This window comes from Leptonychotes weddellii, chromosome 15, assembly GCF_054177405.1.
Source record: "Leptonychotes weddellii isolate Sample4059 chromosome 15, ASM5417740v2, whole genome shotgun sequence".
Classification (NCBI taxonomy): Eukaryota; Metazoa; Chordata; class Mammalia; order Carnivora; family Phocidae; genus Leptonychotes; species Leptonychotes weddellii.
In genome coordinates, this window is record NC_138383.1 from 9,421,088 (window position 1) to 9,440,294 (window position 19,207).

Consider the following 19,207-nt stretch of genomic DNA (forward strand, 5'->3'; position numbering starts at 1 on the left):
AACAAATATCACAACTCTTTGAAAAGCATAAAACTTATGAGATTATAACATATTTACAAAGCAAATCTTTACTCATGATAAAAATTGTGTTTATTAAGCTGTTTCTATATATGCATTAATGTGGTTATTCTAATCTAGTATTGGTGATTGATACTTAAATTCTGGTTGCTTTCTCTTACTATAAGTAGATTGCTGGATTAATAATTAGATTCTCAATGGACATGATTCAGATTTCCATCTCTATATTTTTAGATCAAGAATGGCAACCTAAATGAACCTCAATTTCATCTTCTAAATACATAATTCACATTGAGGTAGCAGAGGGAAAATTCATACCTAGACCAAGGCCATCTGATTGGTTTTCGGTGTATGCTAGTTTCTGATTTGAGTGGTGCCCATTATATTTTATTTATAGTCCTTATTGGCAATATGCTTCCCAATTTATCCTTCCAAATATCCTCCCATAGTAGCGGGGAGAAAATAAAAATTTAATCGATTTCCTTCATGGAAAAAAACATGTGTTCTCTTGTGACCACAAGGTGGCACAATGGTGACCAAGAATATTCAACATCCTAATAGAATTGCAATTACCAGAAGCTTTTACATAATTGTTATTATTAATACTGTGTCTTATTATCATTACGATATTTCAGAAGATCCACATATCACCTTCGCCTTCAGGGAAAAGATAAAGTGCTTTTATTTATTTTTTATCATCTTCCTTCTGCCTGAAAAATCATTAATATTTTGCTTTTTCCCAAACCCCAACCCGAGGAAGGACAAGTAGGTGTATAGATCCTTCATTTAATAATTGACCAAAGCTTTAAACCAAAGAGTAATGGCTTAAATAATAAGTTACATATCTGGAGAAGGATAAACAAAACTTTATATTGTTTGATGTAGATGACATTGTTCTCGATTTAGTTTTAGTCATCCTATGACCATTCTAATATTTATTTGTAATATAAGAATACAAAAGCCATCCTAGGGGCGCCTGGGTGGCTCAGTTGGTTAAGCAACTGCCTTTGGCTCAGGTCATGATTCTGGAGTCCCGGGATCGAGTCCCACATTGGGCTCCCTGGCTCAGCGGGGGGTCTGCTTCTCCCTCTGACCCTCCCCCTCTCATGCTCTCTGTCTCCCATTCTCTCTCTCAGATAAATAAATAAAATCTTAAAAAAAAAAAAAAAAGCCGTCCTAGACACTTTAGTTCACAGTACAAAGTTCAAGTTTGTTATTTGCCAATTGCTCTTTCTCTGGTCCAACACTAGACATGATCTTGGGAAGAGCACCCAGGAGATTCTAACGTGCTGTCCACTTCTTTTATGATTGTTTGGTATTGAGATTAGACAATCTCTCCTCATGCTCACAGGACTCAGAGACCACTAGAGTCTGGGAAGCAAGGTGCTGCAATCATAAGCCGTGATAGTTATTGGGAGGGTATAAAAGAGCAGCCACTTTTTCCCAACTGGAAACACAGCAAGGGCCAGCCAGGGGCAGTTGTTCAGTTGTTCACTGCATAAATCACCAATCTGAAGAAACACCTCTTAGTAGTAATACGAAAGGTTAGTAGCATCCTTCACTGAAAATTTTTTCCTTAACTTCCATAGAACAAGTGTTCTGACATTTCACACAATTCAATAGCGTATTTGATGCCCTTTGTGAGTTTGTCATAAATTTAGGTGGCCCCCATGAGAAGTCTAGTACTCCACTTTAGTTACCACATTTTTCATGTCACTACCTGCTTCCTGCCATTGTAATGAAGAAGGAATATTTTACCTGTTTTTTAAAAAAAAAAAATCAGACTTGAATCATTTTTAAATTCCTTGAATTTTGGGGCGCCTGGGTGGCTCAGTTGGTTAAGGGACTGCCTTCGGCTCAGGTCATGATCCTGGAGTCCCGGGATCGAGTCCCGCATCGGGCTCCCTGCTCGGCAGGGAGTCTGCTTCTCCCTCTGACCCTCCCCACTCTCATGTGCTCTCTCTCATTCTCTCTCTCAAATAAATAAATAAAATCTTTAAAAAAAATAATTCCTTGAATTTTGCTGTTTAAAATAGATCTTATTTCAGAAAAAGACAGTAATGACAGACCTGAAAACTAAGTTCAACAAATATTATTGTAGCTGCATTGTTGATGTATTATCGCGGGAAATAAAAAGGCACATCACAGTTGCACATTAAAGCAGGATTTTATAGGGGTGCCTGGGTGGCTCAGTCGCTTAGTTGGTTAAGGGTCCTGACTCTTGATTTCAGCTCAGGTCATGATCTCAGGGTTGTGAGATTGAGACCCGAGTCAGGCTCCGCATCAGGCTCCGTGCTGGGTGTGAAGCCTGCTTGAGATTCTCTCTCTCCCTCTCCCTCTGCCCCTCCCCCCACCAAAAAGAAGAATTTTATAAAAAGCAGAAAAATAACATGAAATAGACCTTTCCTATAAAATTCAGTTAGTACAGTAATCATGAGAATAGGGAAGATTGCAGTAAATTACATACACTAATGAAGAAAAGCATAAAAGCCAACAAGAAATAAAAAAAAAGAATCAGGGTGAGAAGTAGAGGGAGGGAAAATCATTACATTTTCAGCCTCCAAGGAATTATGGAATAACATAAAGCAACGTCCCCACCATAAGTGTTCAGAAACAGTGGACCAGAGAGGTTGAGTAATTCCCCGAAATCCCACAGCTAATTAGCGGCAGTGCTGGGAGAAAGAAAGTGCTAGTATTACTGATATATATGAAGGAAAACAGGGAATATCAGTTTTATTGAGCAAATCCCATGTATCAGATAGTTATGTATATGACTGTATATACATACGTGTGTGTGTGTGTGTGTGTGTTTATCCTGGTACACACTTCACGATTGGTCCACCAGGTAAATACTATTATCTGCATTTATACTCATGCAGGAACAGAGGCTCAGTGACAACTAAGAAATTGCCCAAGTTCACATAGCTGGCAAGGGACACACCTGGAATTTGAACCCACTTCTGTCTGATTTCAAGTCCACAATCATCGTACTACCGTAGGTCATACCTTAGAGAACAAAAGCTGTTTTTCCTTCATCCCAGAAGAGTTTGACACACTTCTTTTCTGGTACATGAAGCGTGGCTCTCAGTCTTCTGGGCGCTTTGCTGAGTCATGGGGCCCCGCACATCATAAGCCAGCAAGGTTTTCCAAGTTCAGTAAGCCACAGCTTGACTGGGCTGTGATGAGTCATTTTTGGAAAATGAGCCTGCTTCTCCCAGAACCCCTTTAGTTTGGTGGAACATGTTGAGAAGTTTGAATACGATGCGTGATATTATGATATAAAGTGGTTAAATAGTTTTTGAAGCAGCTTAAATGCGAGGCCTAGTTGGCAATTTACACCGGAGAGTATCCTGGAGGATCTGCAGTCTGATTTTTCCCTGGGTTGGTACTATTCATGAAGCCTTCTGTGTAGATGAGTAGAGTAGTATTTTTATTCTCAAAGCACCATTTTACTCAATCCTGATGCCTCACACAATGGAGAGAAAGTGTGGTTTACGTAATCCAAAGTGGTTTGGGAAGACAGGACACATATCATTTACATTTGGATGGGAAAAATTTCTATTCCTTCTACTACATGCTCCTTTTAATATCTTTTGTTTCTTTTTTCTTCTTTTTTTGTGTGGGAAGGGGCCTGAGTCAATGTCAAGAGTCAAGGGATGTAGGGCGCCTGGGTGGCTCAGTTGGTTGAGCGACTGCCTTCGGCTCAGGTCACGGTCCCGGGGTCCTGGGATCGAGTCCCGCATCAGGCTCCCTGCTCAGCAGGAGGCCTGCTTCTCCCTCTCCCACTCCCCCTGCTTGTGTTCCCTCTCTCGCTGTGTCTCTCTCTGTCAAATAAATAAAATCTTTAAAAAAAAAAAGAGTCAAGGGATGTAAATTAATTAAAAAAATCCTAAAAGAGATGAAGAGTTTGCCACTAGACACCATGGCTTGCTCTTTATTAGCACTCATCATGTGCCGGATACTGTTGTGAGCATTTTTACAAATGTTACTGCACTTAATCCTTGCAACAACTGTGAGGTGGGTTCTATTATTTTCCTCACTTCATAGCCGAGGAAACTGGGGCACAGAGAGATAAAGTAAAGTGCCCAAAGTCACATAGCAAGAACATAGTAGAGATGAGATCTAAACCTAGGCAGTCTGGTTCTTAAGCCTGCACTCTTAATGACAGCTTAATACAGCAGGAAAAACTCTAGGGTAGGGAACTAAGAATCAGAAATGCTACCCAGGTTGTTCCAAATTGCACAGTTAATAAGATGACCAAACACTGTCAGCTCAGATCTGTGTAACTCTCTCAGGTTGGCCCCCTTTCCTTGTAGGTCCTGCCTCAAAAGCCACAGTGTCCGTGTAAAGGATGAAAAATCCCACTCCACATTGTGTTTGTTTATTCCCTAAGGCCAGCCCTGCTAGAGGACTAAAGGTTCCTGCCTCCAAGGCAAAAAGCTTGGTGACAGTGGATTAGTGCACAACAGATTACCCCACTCAGCCTTAGCATCGCCCTGGAAAGAGGAAGCCTTTTTTAATGCAATCATTTTTGTTTACATCTTGGAGAAGATTATCCTCACTCATCGTGGCTCTTATGGGCTGTTTCTCACCTTTTTTTTTTTTTTCCTTGCTCACTCTCCAGTCTCTCTAAATAATCAATGACCAATTAACAGTTCAGTTCAGAAGAAGCACTTCTAGAAAATAATGAGCTTCTATTTGACAAAGGGTCTTGGAATGATCGCTTTTCCCATTTCGTGATTACAGAATGAAAATAGCTCAACCTCAGGCAGCATCAGAACTGCTCACTGTCTATTCAGAAAGAGCCCTGGGCATTGATAGTTATGTTTTCTTCTTTCTGCTGCCTCTCCGTGGCTGTGTCTCTGTGGGCTGATAGCCTCTCTAAAGTTGGAGGTTTCCTCATTCGTAAAACAGAATCTGATTAAATGAACTAATACCTCTCTGATGTCCGGAAGGTCTTTGGTTCTGGAATTGGCAGCTGGTAGAAGCTAGCTCTGCCCTTAACCTGCCCCCTTAAACAGCCCCCAGTAGCTAGCCCCCCTTTCCCACGCAAACTGGTATCAGATAGAACCAATAAATAGCAAAATAAATAATTGATCTCTAATATGTGCTTCTAATTCAAATAAAGAGCCCTCTTTACTCACAGTGCACAGTGCATGTGACTGATGCATTTTATGTGGAAATTTGTTGGTTTCTGATAACTTTCTGTAAAGACGTTTTCACGGGGTCTAAACCTCTTGAGGCTCTTTCTGTCTCAAGTTCAAGTTACTTAGATAGTGATTAAGGATGTTTTAGAGGCCCTTGTGGTAAATGATAGCATAGAGAAAAAGCATTCCTTGGCCGTGTAATTTGGCAATACTTAATCTGTTTGGGTTTTCATCCACTGGACTTGCTGAAAACTTTAAAATGACTAACCTGTTTCTCTGCAGCTTCCAGAGGCTCCAAAGATTGCATCAAGGGCCTGAGTTCAGTGATTACCCAGCTCAGGTTGCCTTTTTTATTTAGAGGATCCTTCATCTCAGTCCAGCTGCTTTTTCCTTGGGATGACAGACTCTAGATCCAGTATTCTTTTACTTTGCAGTATTTATAAAATAGCATAAATCAATGAGACCAAACAGCAAAAGGCAGTCGTTTACTTAACTTAGTTTATTTAAAAATTTTCCCAGCTCGGTATTCAGCAACTAAGAATCTAGTGAACTTCACAACGCCCAGCCATGTCAACTGAAATCTCCAGACTCTGTACAAAAGATCCCAAACCACAGGCGTGGCCCCTCCCGAAGAAAGGAGCACAGGGTGACCTGATGGGACAGATGGGGCTTGCCCTCAGCCAAATGTCATCACCCAATCACACAGTCCTAAGAGGATTGTGTTAAGTCGCTTTAGGAAAATAGGCTCTGCGCAAGAGAACTTGGGAATCCACCGGGTCCTAAGATTTTTCTTACTTGAGCAAAGCTCCAAAGCAAGGCAGACAGATGATGGTTTCCCGGCAACACTATGATTTTGCCTTTTCAGGAAAATGGAGGCCTTGCCTGCTCTCTGTCCACAGATTCAGCGGGACGGAGTCTGTTACAAGCTTTCTCCTATCCTGGAGAAACTTCTGCAGAGAATTTGCCAAGCACCTCCCTAGGGCTGTTTGTGTGTCTGTGTCATCATCCGTTCTCGCCTTCTGTATGTGGCACCCAAAGTCCTTTTTTTCCAGAATGTAGGTCAGGCTGCTTATTTAAAAATGAAAGGGAGAGAGCCAGAGAGGCCACGCCAAATTTGGAATTGAGGGAGGGCTTTGTGATTTATAGGGTACCCGGGGTGGATACGGGTGGTTTCTGGGAGTCCACAGTGGAAGCTTACCTTAAAAAAAAAGGGGGGGGCTTATACACATGCCTTACAGAACACTCAGAAGAATCAATGCTTGTAATGTATGGAACTCATAGAATATTCTTTTTTAAGATTTTATTTATTTATTTGACAGAGAGAGACAGCTCGAGAGGGAACACAAGCAAGGGGAGTGGGAGAGGGAGAAGCAGACCCCCTGCTGAGCAGGGAGCCCCACGTGGGGCTCCATCCCAGGACCCTGGGATCACGACCTGAGCCGAAGGCAGACGCTTAACGACTGAGCCATCCAGGTGCCGCAGAATATTCTAAACCAAGTAGAATTTAGTGCCTCATTATTTAGGCCCAGAGAATCTATTTCCCACATCTCCTGGCCAACCCAGAAGTAGTTCAATACAAATATCTAAAGGGAGGATCTAGATTTCTTGGCGTGTATAATAAAGATCTTCCACTTGAATACATGGATGCAGTTTGGTCTTACTGGGGGGCTGAGCCGAGTATTAGCAGAGTTTTGCTTTTTTACCAAGCTGCACCGTGCTTGCTTGCCTGAGTTTGCCTGAGTCTCGGTGGGTTTCGGTTACTTGCCCTAGTAAAAGTCCTGTTGATGTAATTCCAGGGGAGGGAGAGGAAGGAGATAAAGGGCAGCCCCACAGCAGGCCTGGTCAATCTTCTTATCAAGGTCACTCAGCTCAGAGGGATTTCCAGGCCTGAAGTAATTCTTTCATGTTTGTTTTACAATATAGTGGCATTTCCTCAAGTCCCCAGAAAATACGTACTTTCCACAGAGACCAACTCCGTCCAGTGTCAAGTACAAGTACGAGCTGGACCCAACCAGCACATCCTTTTTTTTCCTTACGGCTTGTCGTTCGGTGAGAAATCATTTCTTTTCACTCCCGCAGAAGTCCGGAGATATGCCACCTAGGGCTGCCCTCTTTCCTACTTTTCTGACATGCCCTGTCCAAGGGGTGTCCTCGATTGCCCCTCTCTCTGGATGGTTGCAGGACCTTCAGCTACAGAGCCTGAGGTCTAGGACAGAAGGATGGATGCAGGGAGTCAAGGGACATATGCCAACTAATTCAGACCCAGGGAAGGAGTTTTCTTAAAGGTCACATCCAGAGAGCTCTACTGTCATCTCATGGGCCAGATCCATACCAGTTGAATGACCCCCCCACCCTACCTGCCACCCCCAGCTGCAAGGGAGACTGAGAAGATTAGTTGTTTTGTTTTGTTTTGTTTTCTGGCACATTCTTGTCCTAATAGTTAGGAAGAAGCAAAGACTGAGATATTTGATGATATGGAAATTAAAAATATCCACCCCACTGTTTTGTTGTGGGGACGAAGTGTATGTGTGCAAAGCACCCAAGGGTGTTTGATGGGAGGGGGGTACGTGAAATAGCGTTTCCTTCTCTCTCCTGGTGCTCCCTCCCTCTTCGAGGGCCCGGTTCACAGGCAGAGCACACAGTGGAGAATGCCTTGATGCCACGATGTTTTTCCCATCTAATTAAGTCCCACTGAAGAATTTCATCTTTAGGGAGAAAAATAGCTGCCATCAGAAAGAAAAGAAATATTCGGCCTCCCTCTCATCGTGGACTGAGCGTTTGAAACTAGAAATGCCATTTTGTGGGGAGCCTTCTTGCAGAGCTTGCAGAAGCAAAACTGTTAATTCAGATCTAGCTGTTCTACAAGCTGTTAAAAACCCATAAAAACGCTTTATAATTCTGCCTACGTTCTAATTCTGTGAGGCAGCAGTCTCATTTTTGTGTGCCCTGTACCCAGTGCTGAGCGCGTCAACAAGAGTTTACACTAAACTGAAATATAGGCAAATGCACACAATTTCCGCATTACTTTAAGATCTTTATTATTAAGTAACTCATCGGGGGTGTCAAAGTATGTTATAAATCTAAACAGAAAATTAGAAATAAATGTGACATGGGAACACAGCTTTTACATTCTACTCAGGGTAAGAGTATTTGCTGGTGGGAGCACATAGCACAGGGAAATATAATTATTGGACGTTGATACTTCTATTCTGATATTAACTAACAAAACCGGAATCATGGACTGACAGAGTCCAGGAAGCAAAGCAAAGTGAAATGAAAACTAGACGTGTGTGAAACAAACTTAGAAAGTCGGGGGGAGGGCATCTGGGTTTGTTGTAGTGTTGGTTGATTTCTACTTGGTAGATTGTGGTACTCTAATTTAGCTGAGTAATTGCCACTACAAAATCCAAATCTACAACGCATGTATAACTTTAAAAATGGGTTTTGCATTTCTGAAGCCAGACAGAAAAAAAAATTGCATTCTTTAGATCCCCGATATTAAGCTGCAGGACAGTTTTACAACCTGGGAGCTGAACAAATCTCTTATCCATAAAACAACAGGAATAAAAGATTCGCACACGTGCATTTAAAAAAGTAACCTCGTTGCTCATGGTCAAAAGAAACAAAGAAGGAAAGGAAGGAAGGAAAAAAAAAAAAGAAAAACAAAAGAAAAACACTTTACATACCTACATATTTTACTTTGATTGGTAATCGCAGACTGTATGATTCAGTTCAATTTACTTGTAAGCTTTAATTTAAATGGAGGGGGGGTGGGGAGCTTTTCCAGAAACAGCAAAAACGATTTGTGTGTACATGTATTTAAATAAACAAAGGAAAAACTGTGGCATATACGTAATGAGTAAAGAAACGCATAATTCTGAATGAAGCTAATAACTGCTCAATTTATAAAGCTGAAAGTGACTTTACTCATAGGGAATTGGGCTTAAAGTAATCATGATTAACATCTTTTAACACAGATACAGAGCATACAAATTTACTTCCTAAAATTTAAGCAATTCCATAACACTTATCTGTTTAATAATGTGAATAAAAATCACCTTATATTTCACAAAATCCTCCATTTAAATGATCGTTCCAAGTTCAATGGGAGTGTTGCTGAAAATCTAGAATTCAAGTCATTTATGTCTTGTAAAGTGACCAAGACAGGAAACATACATAACTGCTTCTGGACACAAATAAATGTCTTTCCCCTTGCTGTCCCCCCAAAATGTCTTTCCCCTTGCTGTCCCCCCACGTGCCCCCTTCCTCAAAAAAAAAAAAAATGGTTCCATCCCTTACGTAGCCAGCAAAAGCTGCTGCAGTCTTTCAGGACAGAGCACAGGTTTTCTCTCCAACGGTCTGAGAATGTTTCCCACTGCCATCTATTCCCTCATCCCATCTCTGTGATCCAATTTCTTCATGTTGTCTTTGGAGAAGATGGGGGTGGGCAGAGGAAGCCCCCTTGCTGGAGAAACTAGAAATGTCATTGTTGCCTTATTTCTGCTCTCCCATATAAAGCCATTTGCTGCAGGGCAACCCAGGGCATTTGAAAGAGAAATACTGTTCTGAATAATGTCAACTTTTCTTCTGCCTTATGAGTTAGAAAAAAAACAAAAAACAGCTCCCAGCGTTCGTTGATCCTTACCTGCGCGAGTGGCAGGGTGTCTATTTCTTACAGTCTCTACCTCTTTCTGCCGATACCAAGAGACTATGAGGGGCAGACATCAAACCTGCCGGGTGATTTCAGTTAAATATCTCAATGTTATAATCTACTGGATGCATATCTTGCATATCTTGGTTAGATGACATAATGTTTTCCTAGGAAACTACTATCAATGTTGATACATTTAAAAAGTTGTTATTCCTGCTGGCTGCCTGTCTTCCTATTTTTATTTATGCCAGTATCCTACCTTTGTTCTCCATCACTGAATATGACACCTCCAATTGAAGTTGCAAGTGTGTGATATAAGACAAGGAGATGAAATTTAAATTAATCAGTTAGGCTCTCAATAGCATCCCTAATACCAAATTTGCTAGCACAAAAAAATAAATAAATAAAAGTTTACACAATTGGATACTATGTAATTTTTAGATGATCTCTTACCAGATTTAACCTGCTCTTCTTCTCTCCTATCACCATCGAACATCGCTATCCCATTCCTTAAAAGCCCTGCTTAGAACTACTTGCCTTAAGGTGACTGGCTACAGAGTAAAATGATTGCGGGGTAACCCTGGTCATCACAATTTGAACTACATTTGGGATTCTACAGAGATTCTATTTAAAGTCAAGACAGCTTTCTGATAAGGTGCTTCCTTACACTCGTCCGTGGTGGAGGTGGTGGTCTCCTCTGGGTTTTCACAGCTGCTGACAATATCAACTGCACTAAACGACCTTCTTCTGACCATGGTGTCCGACGTGCCAGATCCTTGGACTGGAGGTGCTTTGTCCATGTTGTGGAGCTGCTGGTCTTTCCAGTCCAGTTGTTTGGCACTGCAAAAGGGAGCGTATACCTCAACGCTCCCCTCAAACTGTAAGCAGTTCACTCTGTAGTACTTTCTCTTAACTTCCAGGACATCATTAAACCTATGGCCCCAGAGAATTTCTCGGGGAACATAAGAACTTCTGGATTGGTGAGAAGTGCCCGTGGAATCACCAGTATAGATGAATGTCACCAAAATCTCAAAGTTATCTTTGGCCACTGCTTTTCGGTCAAGGGCATACAGAGGGCTCTCGTGGTCAATTTCATGAACAATAGTTACTGGTGTGACAAGGATGATCTGGTCGTTGACCAACTTCAGGTCTTTGAATGCCATCGTCATCCGCCCTTCGCTGTCTTCAGTGTAGCGGAGAAGCTGGGCTCTCACTGTGCCTTCTACCACATGGTTTGGCCGGAAATCACCTATGCGCCACATGAGGCAAAGCTTCCCATCTCTCATGCCTATGAGGGCAAAATAGCTAAACCGAATGGTTTGGGCTCTCTTCCGAGCGGTTGCCATTTTGGCCAAGGCAGCTCCAATGATGAAGGTGTTTATGATGCAGCTCAGGATGGACTGAAGGATCACCATGAGCACCGCCACGGAGCATTCTTCGGTGACACAGCGGTAACCATAACCTATGGTTGTCTGGGTCTCAAGGGAGAATAAAAACGCCCCTGTAAAGGAATGGACGTTGTCAACACAAGGCGTGATGTCTGGATCATTTAACAGATCGCCATGATGAAAGGCAATTAGCCAAAAGATAGAGCCAAATATCAACCAGGAGAGAATATAAGATAAAGAAAATATCACAAACATGTGGCGCCACTTGGTGTCTACAAGAGTAGTGAAAATGTCAACCACATAGCTCCCCCATTCTCCAAAAATGTGCTTGAAGTACACATTGCAGCTACCATCTTTGTGGAGCAGACGTCTTCTGGCTCTTCTCTTCTCAGCTAGGATGTGCTCTGAGGGGTAGCCCGGGTATTTGGGGTTCACGTTTACAATTGGAGAGCTGCTGCCGTAATAGCTCATTCTTTCCTCTCTCCTTCAGGCATCCAGGTGGATTTTGTACTAGTAATAGTTCTGTGGCTATTTGTTGATTTAAGTTTTCAGTTAAAACCTGAAAAAAAGAAAATTAAATATGCTTTAGCTTTTAATTTCCATCTTTTTAGTAATTTGCCAAATTTGAAGCAATTTTATGCCATCTGAAATGGCGAAGCCTTCATTTGAACAACAGAGACATTCAGTATTGATTACTCATTTCAGTTTAGAATTCAACTCAGTCATTATAGGAACAAAATATGCAATTAGAGAAAATAACATTTTTATCTATGCAAAAGGCTTGGGTAAACACTATGATTATCCCAAATGAAGCCTCACTACCTTTTCTGACCTGACATAAACAAAAGTCTTAATTTTATAGACTCTTCTGCCATGAGGGCACTTAGAACACAAAGCAATCTTTAATGTAGAAAGGCACAATAGAATTCAGATATTTGTCTAGCACGGTTATAAGCCTTCTAACTCTTGAAGTCAGATGGTTTTTCTAAGAAGGATGCTAGGAAGCATCACTACCTTCATCCTGACATGTAACTTACATACTGGTTGCCACAGACCCTCCCCTTCGGCCCCTGCCACGTCCTCTCTCTCTTCCCCCGAGGTTTCTCTTCCTCCTGTACTTCCCAGGACAGAACAGAACTGACGGCGACACTCTCTCAGGTTCAAGTCCTTTCCCCTAACTCCTTTAGTTTTAAGAGGGCAAAAAATGTTCTTAACCCCAGAGGAGTTAAAACCACGCCCAGGTAAGCTTTCAATAGGTATAAAATTGCTTTTGCTTTTGTCTCAGGACAACCACCCTTTTTTTTTTTTTTCTGGACACTGCCATCTCTTCTCTTTCCCTCTGAATAGAAGCCGAAAATTTGCCAAAGTTCTAATCTTGTTTCCCTCTTAAAGGGAGCATACTACAATTGGACTCTTCTCTCCAGCTCTGCAGCATATTCCTGACGCTTTCAAGGCCATCTGTAGGCAAAATCAATTTTTCCCCTCCAAATTCGATCTTTAAAAGATCAAGGCAGGGGGCGCCTGGGTGGCTCAGTCGTTAAGCGTCTGCCTTCGGCTCAGGTCATGATCCCAGGGTCCTGGGATCGAGCCCCGCATCGGGGTCCCTGCTCTGCAGGAAGCCTGCTTCTCCCTCTCCCACTCCCCCTGCTTGTGTTCCCTCTCTCACTGTGTCTCTCTCTGTGTCAAACAAATAAAATCTTTAAAAAAAATAAATAAATAAAAGATCAAGGCAGAACATACAGTTCCTATTGCTTTTATCATCCTTGGAATTGGCCAGTGGTTTTCCCAGCTCAAGTCTGAAAGTAAGTTTTAAAAATTCAATGTTAAATGGTCTTTAGTTACTTCTATGCAAAAAAAAAAAAAAAAAAAAAAGTCACTGCAGCCCAATGAAATGGTTTAGTGATTATTAGAATATGCTTTCCACATAACCTGCCTGTGCTAGATGAGGGAAGGGAGGATAAGGGGGAGAAAGGACTTCTCACTAGAGAATCCAGCCAGCACTGCAAGGAAACTACAGTTAAGAGTCAATACTGTTGCTGACATTGAGACCCACCCCCCTTGAAACCGACCAAGGAAATTAATCACAAAGTACTTATCCAACACCTTCCCTGAAAAAGGGAGGAAAGAGTTAATTTCCTTCCAGTCAATAGGAATCACTTTTCTTCTTCTCCAGGGATCAGGCCCACTTCACAATAAACACTTTGTTTGGTGGACCACTGCAAGGATGAACTCTGCTTTCAGCCAGAAAATGCTGTAAGGCGTGTACGAGTTTCTCTCTGTCCATCCACGCACCCCCAGCCACTCTGCCCACTCGTCCTCCAGATTTGCTTTGAGTAGTTACATTCCCTCTTTTGTCCTCAACCGGGTTTTGGGGGAAACGGTTGTATAATTTCAGGATGTGACCCAGGGCTGACAAAATGCTTACCGGAATGTTGAATGTAAAATGTTTCCACAAATTTTGCCCACAACATATATCATTCTTGCAGGTTCCTGTCCCATTTGTCATCGAATGACACTTGACAAACACAAGAAGCTGCTCAAGGTTTCTGGGTCTTCATTCTCTTACCTGATTGTTGCAGGCATGAGAATGGGACCTGTTATAATCAAAGGCCCATATGACTTCAAATTAAAAAAAGTAGATGTGGAGATAGAATTGTTTCCCTGTTAAATGCTTCCAATCGCGTTCCTTAAAGGGAACGGCACACACTGTGAGAGTCTGAGAATAAGAAAGCACAGTTCATAAATCAAGAGCTACTGTGTGACTCTGCTCTTTTCTGCTGCCAAAAGAAAAAAGAAAGGTTTTTATTTGAAATGGCATGCAGTGTGAATTCCAGCGGTGCCAACTGTTATAAACAAGCCATTTTAAAAACACCTTCAACGGTATGCTAATTGGGGAATGAATTTTCAATTAATATAAGCTGTAACTGAGCAAATTTGAGAATGTGCAAAGTTTGTTTCTGAATAGTGTAATCATGAGAATTCTGTGAGAATTCTGTCCTAAACCCACCATGCCCTGTGTCCCCACCACGGCCCACCATGTTGAATTGATCATTCATTCATTTCAACTTAACCAGAGAAAAGCTTTCAGATTCTGTTCAGGTGGCAGACCCTTGATTCATCTATTCTTTGATTCTCCAACCATGTAAATGATACATTTTCCAAAAGATGCTTGTCTTTAAGCTAAATGCCAGATTATAACCAAACTAATTGTATTGAGTCTTAACCATTTCTCAGATCACCCAATGAGCAAAGAATTTTATGGACCCCCTTTGTCAAAATGACTAGACAAACTATTTATTAATATCTTGTTTCATACGTTGTGTTCATTTGAACACTTTTCCCCTTGTTTGCTATTAAATAATAGAGGATAAGACTTGCCTATTGAGTGGACATTCTTTGTGTAACAGTGGTGTTACTTAGGATTAAAACCTGGCTTTCAAAGCATCTCTGTGCTTTCATAACCATCTTATCACCTTCCATTCCATCACAAAAATGCATTTGCAACCTTCCTACTTCTCTATTTCTTCTTGCATCTTGTTCTCCTTGCTCTCTAGAAACTGATGGTGGCTATTTCATTGGGGGCAAATTCCTTTTTTTATTAAAAATGGGAATCTGAGCACTGCAATGACAAAATTAGGGAATATAAAGTGCTAAAGGAAATGCAGAATCTGCAGTCCCACTTTGTACCAGCTTCAAAGTGTTTTGCCAGGTGGTTAATGACACAGGCAGAAAAAAGACTGCGATTTCTTTGTCATGACATGGAATTCTAATATAGAGGTGGCTAGAGTGAGAGGCAAGCCAGGGTCAGGATGGTGGGTCGTTTCCCGAGAATGCCATCAAAGTCATTACAATTTACTCCACCCCACGGAGACGACGCAGAGAGAGAAAGTTCGAGGGGTCAGCAGACCCAATTCTGACAGTGACTATTCTCAGATGCTACTCATTGTATTAAATTCAGACATTAAAAAAAAAAAAAAGCTGCTTAATCCACTTGCACTAATGGGACCTGCTTTTAGTCCTCAGTGTCCTAGATAGTTGTATGAATTCAAGGAGAAACCTTTACTGATTTAGCATGTTTCAAATGGGCTACACACAGGTTGGAATATTTTCAGCAAAACAAGTGACCATCCCGAATACCTGTCCCCGGTTCTCAATGCATAGGAGTGCCTCAGTCAGACTCACCCATTCTGAGGCAATCCCTCTGTCATTTTGCTATATCCTCTCAAATTCAGCTCTTTACCAAGCAGACTACCCTTGCAGGTGGTTCTTCAAACTAAAACTTTTCATTAGCACGTTGAAGGTGCAACGTAATGGTTAAAACTTTGGAATCCCATGTCAACTTCAAAAATAAAATTCAATCTTGTCTCTAGCATCTGCTTACTTTAAATATATTAATAGTGATTCGAATTGGCTTTTTGTAATTTGAGACACACCACAAACAATGCTCTAAATATCTTTGGTGAAATTCAATTATTAATGCCCGTGGCCTGTGATATTAACAAGTACCATCTTTAGCATGTCCATGAGTTAACATGAAGTCACCGGTAATCAAGTTACTTTCCTGGCGACTATGCAATGAGAGAAATTTTAGTGGACACACCAGAGAGGAAGAGGCAGAGAGTAGAAAGGGTGGCCTAGATTCTGTGTGCAGGTCATTGTCTTTGGAGACTGGCTTGGGTGCCACTCTGTGGTGCATGGAGGGGCCAGGGTAGGGGTGGCAGGCGGGTAGTGAGAGAAGGTGTAGTCAGATGGCACTTGTGAGTGGGCCCTGGATGCTAAGGAGGAAAGAAAGAGGGGTGTTAATGGGATAGGACAGAACCCAAACAAGTTGGGGTTATTTTGCTCAAAACCTGTCCCACAACTTGTTGCCTCGGAATTACGCCTGAGCCTTGTGTTACCTGAAATCCTCAGAAGACGTTCAGACACAGTTAGGTGGAGCCCTTCATTCAGCCACTGAACACCTGCTTCACTCAGAACCCACTAGATGCTGCCCAGACTTCTCCAAATAGTCCCTGTCTCCCGAATGTCAAACAGTGTCTCCTTTGTTGACATTCTATGGCGTTCTCGTGTTTCTTCTCAGCCGCTCAAAGCAGGTCTCCGATTAAGCTATAGCCTTTGACCTCTCCATTCTCTTCTCCGTCCCAACCCGTAGCCTCCAACCCTGGTTCAAATTCTCAGTGACAAGGAATTTTACCTCTTTTCTGATATAACTCTACAATTTCTCTTGAATCAGTGTAAGAAAGTTTTGTGCTGGGGCGCCTGGGTGGCTCAGTGGGTTAAGTGTCTGACTCTTGATTTCAGCTCAGGTCCTGATCTCTGGGTTGTGAGATTGAGCCCCACATCGGGCTCTGAGCTAGGCGTGGAACCTGCTTAAGATTTTCTCTCTCCCTCTCCCCCTGCCCCTCCCTCTCCCTCTCTAATTAAAAAAAAAAAAAAAAAGTTTTGTGCCAGTTTATGATAGGAAAGGGGCTCTCTACTATGCAATGAGCAAACAACTGAACTGAATCCAGAGCTGGGAAGGAGAAGCAGAAGTCTGGTGTTACAACATTGCTAGTAACTTTACCTGGAGAGCCTCTTTCTAGTCCATTTTTTTCTTGAGCAAGTAATATCTACATCCTGATTGTAAATCCTGCTGCAACCCAAATGATGCTGTGTTTTATAAAGAAGTAGGAAAAAAATAGAGGCTGGGATTATGTTTCCCCATTTTCTGGATGTCAAGATCATACCAAAATAATAAGAATTATAAATCTGAATTATCCTGCCTCAAAAACAAATTACCTTAATAAGCAATAGTCTGAAATAAAATGTTTTGGTGTTGCAGAGAAGTCATGAATTGGGAGGCAGATTCCAGTTCCAGGTCTGTCCCCAACATCCTGAGTGGCTTAGGAAAGTAACTTTTCTCTAAACCTCAGTGTCCTTATGCATGATACAGGGATAAGAATACCTATGTTACTGAGTGACTGTGAGTCTGAGTGAGATAAGGACTGGGAAGACATCTTTCACTGGGCCAAGCTCATAGTAATTACTCAGTAATTGTTGCATGAGTCTGAATCCTACAGGGGCTCAGTTTCCCCCGCTGTAAAATATCAGAGCATCTGCTTGAACCCTGTCAAAGAGCTTTCCACTTGCATGACAGAAGGGCCGACAATGTGGCTCCCAGTAGATATTTCTACTTAAGCTCAGGGATGGCACCACTGTTTCCTACCACTAAGCCACGTGGCCCAATTCTCTGTCTTTACACTAGCTCCCCAAAGCTCCAGGGACCAGATCATTTAGCGTTCCTTTTCACAACTGTCACCAAATGGAAAATCCCCTATTCCTTGTCCTCAACACATATGCACGCACGCGCACCCCTCCCCCCAACACACACACACACACGCACACACACTCGCATGTATATGCATACACATGCTTTCAACTCAGTTTTAAAAATGTATTGCTTAAAAAAAATTGGATTGCTATTTCCTCTGAACAACCAAGCTAAAGGGAACAAGACTGACAAGCTTGGCAAAGTTAACAGGTTAAAGAAATTCACAGGGTGGTTATCATGTTTATTCTTTGTCTTAAGTGGTATGGGCAAGTTTTACGAAGATGGTTCTGAAGGTTTCTCTTATTCTTACTGTGATAATCAGCCCATCCCTGTCTTGAGTGCATACCAGCCTGAGTTGCTCAGAACTTACATTGCGCTGTATCTGGGTTGGTCACAGAAGCTGGGTATCATGAGATCTTATGTCTTTTTAAAGACCACAGTTCAATTTCCTCTTGGTGCAGAAGGTTCCCCAGTGATCTCTAAAACTCTCCAGTGAGAATTTGTTGCTGTCTTCATTCTTTTGTTTTGTCTTTTTTTTGTTGTTTTTAATCGAGCTCCCACTGTGTGCCAGGACCACCCACTTTAGGAATTAGTAAGAGTCTTGCTTCTGTGGAATATGCCTTTGAGGGCTGTCAAAATGAAGCATCCACGTGGAGAATGGCTGGAGCAAGGAGGGAGGCTGCCTTTTGGCCAGGGTGATCAGAGAGCGTTTGGTGAAGGACTTGACCTTCAAGTGAGAGTATGCTCGTCACTGCTCCTGCCTGTGCCCTTTGGTAAACATGTTCTCAACTTGGGCCTTGTTCTCCGTCCTATTTTGCTTGTTTGAGACACAGTCACTATCTAGTTGTTAAGGCTCTCGCTATTTACAGGTGTACTCTGGATGCTGCGCCCTTTGTTCTAAGCTTTTTTAAGGCCTCGTTCTCACAAGAACCTATCATTACAGGAGCTCATCTGCATTTCAGGCTTTCCTGATCAGGTAAAAACCTGGTTTTACCTGGTCTACGTAACACCCTTCTAACTCATCTCTTGCTACTTTCATACAGAGTGACAGCTCGAACCTGAAATGTAAATAACCCTTCTCCTGCTACCGTGGGTCCCATCCATGCTCCCTATTATGGCTGGTCTTACATTAGTGTTGTTAAAGGACAAAAGTATGGAGATCAAAGACTTGGATTCTAGTTATGGTTCTACCACATCTCAGCTGTATCTTACAAATATCTTTCAGCTTCCTTTTATTGATTTAAAACATAGGGACAGGGCGCCTGGGTGGCTCAGTCAGTTAAGTGTCTGCCTTCGGCTCAGGTCATGATCCCAGGGTCCTGGGATCGAGCCCCACATCAGGTTCCCTGCTCAGTGGGGAGCCTGCTTCTCCCTCTGCCTTTCCCCTTGGGTGTGCTCTCTGTTTTGCTCTCGCTCTCTCTCACTCTCTCTCAAATAAATAAAATCTTTTAAAAAAATAAATAAAACATAGGGACAATGGTTGACTCTTTCAAAACCTTTTGGTAGAGAATGAATGGCATAATATAAAAGAGTACCACGGCCAGCATCTTGCAAGCTGTCCCTATTTATAGCCTCTGTTTAACCCTTAACTTGAATACATATTTCTCCTCTGTTTCTTGCAATAGCTTATAATACTGGGTCTTTATCTAGTCTGGGAGAGATGGCTGTCTGAGCTACAATCTGTAAAATGAGT

General features: G+C 42.1%; 1 protein-coding gene across 2 annotated transcripts in view; it reads right to left on the minus strand.

Annotated features, from left to right (window-relative positions):
* Positions 1-9,439: 9,439 nt before the first annotated feature.
* The window catches only part of KCNJ16 (potassium inwardly rectifying channel subfamily J member 16), a 59,360-nt gene continuing 49,592 nt past the window's right edge, over positions 9,440-19,207 (minus strand). For both annotated transcript variants that reach the window (XM_081804598.1, XM_031026717.2), the window contains exon 2: positions 9,440-11,763. In XM_081804598.1, the coding sequence (XP_081660724.1) occupies positions 10,416-11,675 (1,260 nt within the window). In that variant the 5' untranslated portion in view covers positions 11,676-11,763 and the 3' untranslated portion in view covers positions 9,440-10,415. The remainder of the gene's footprint in view (positions 11,764-19,207) is intronic.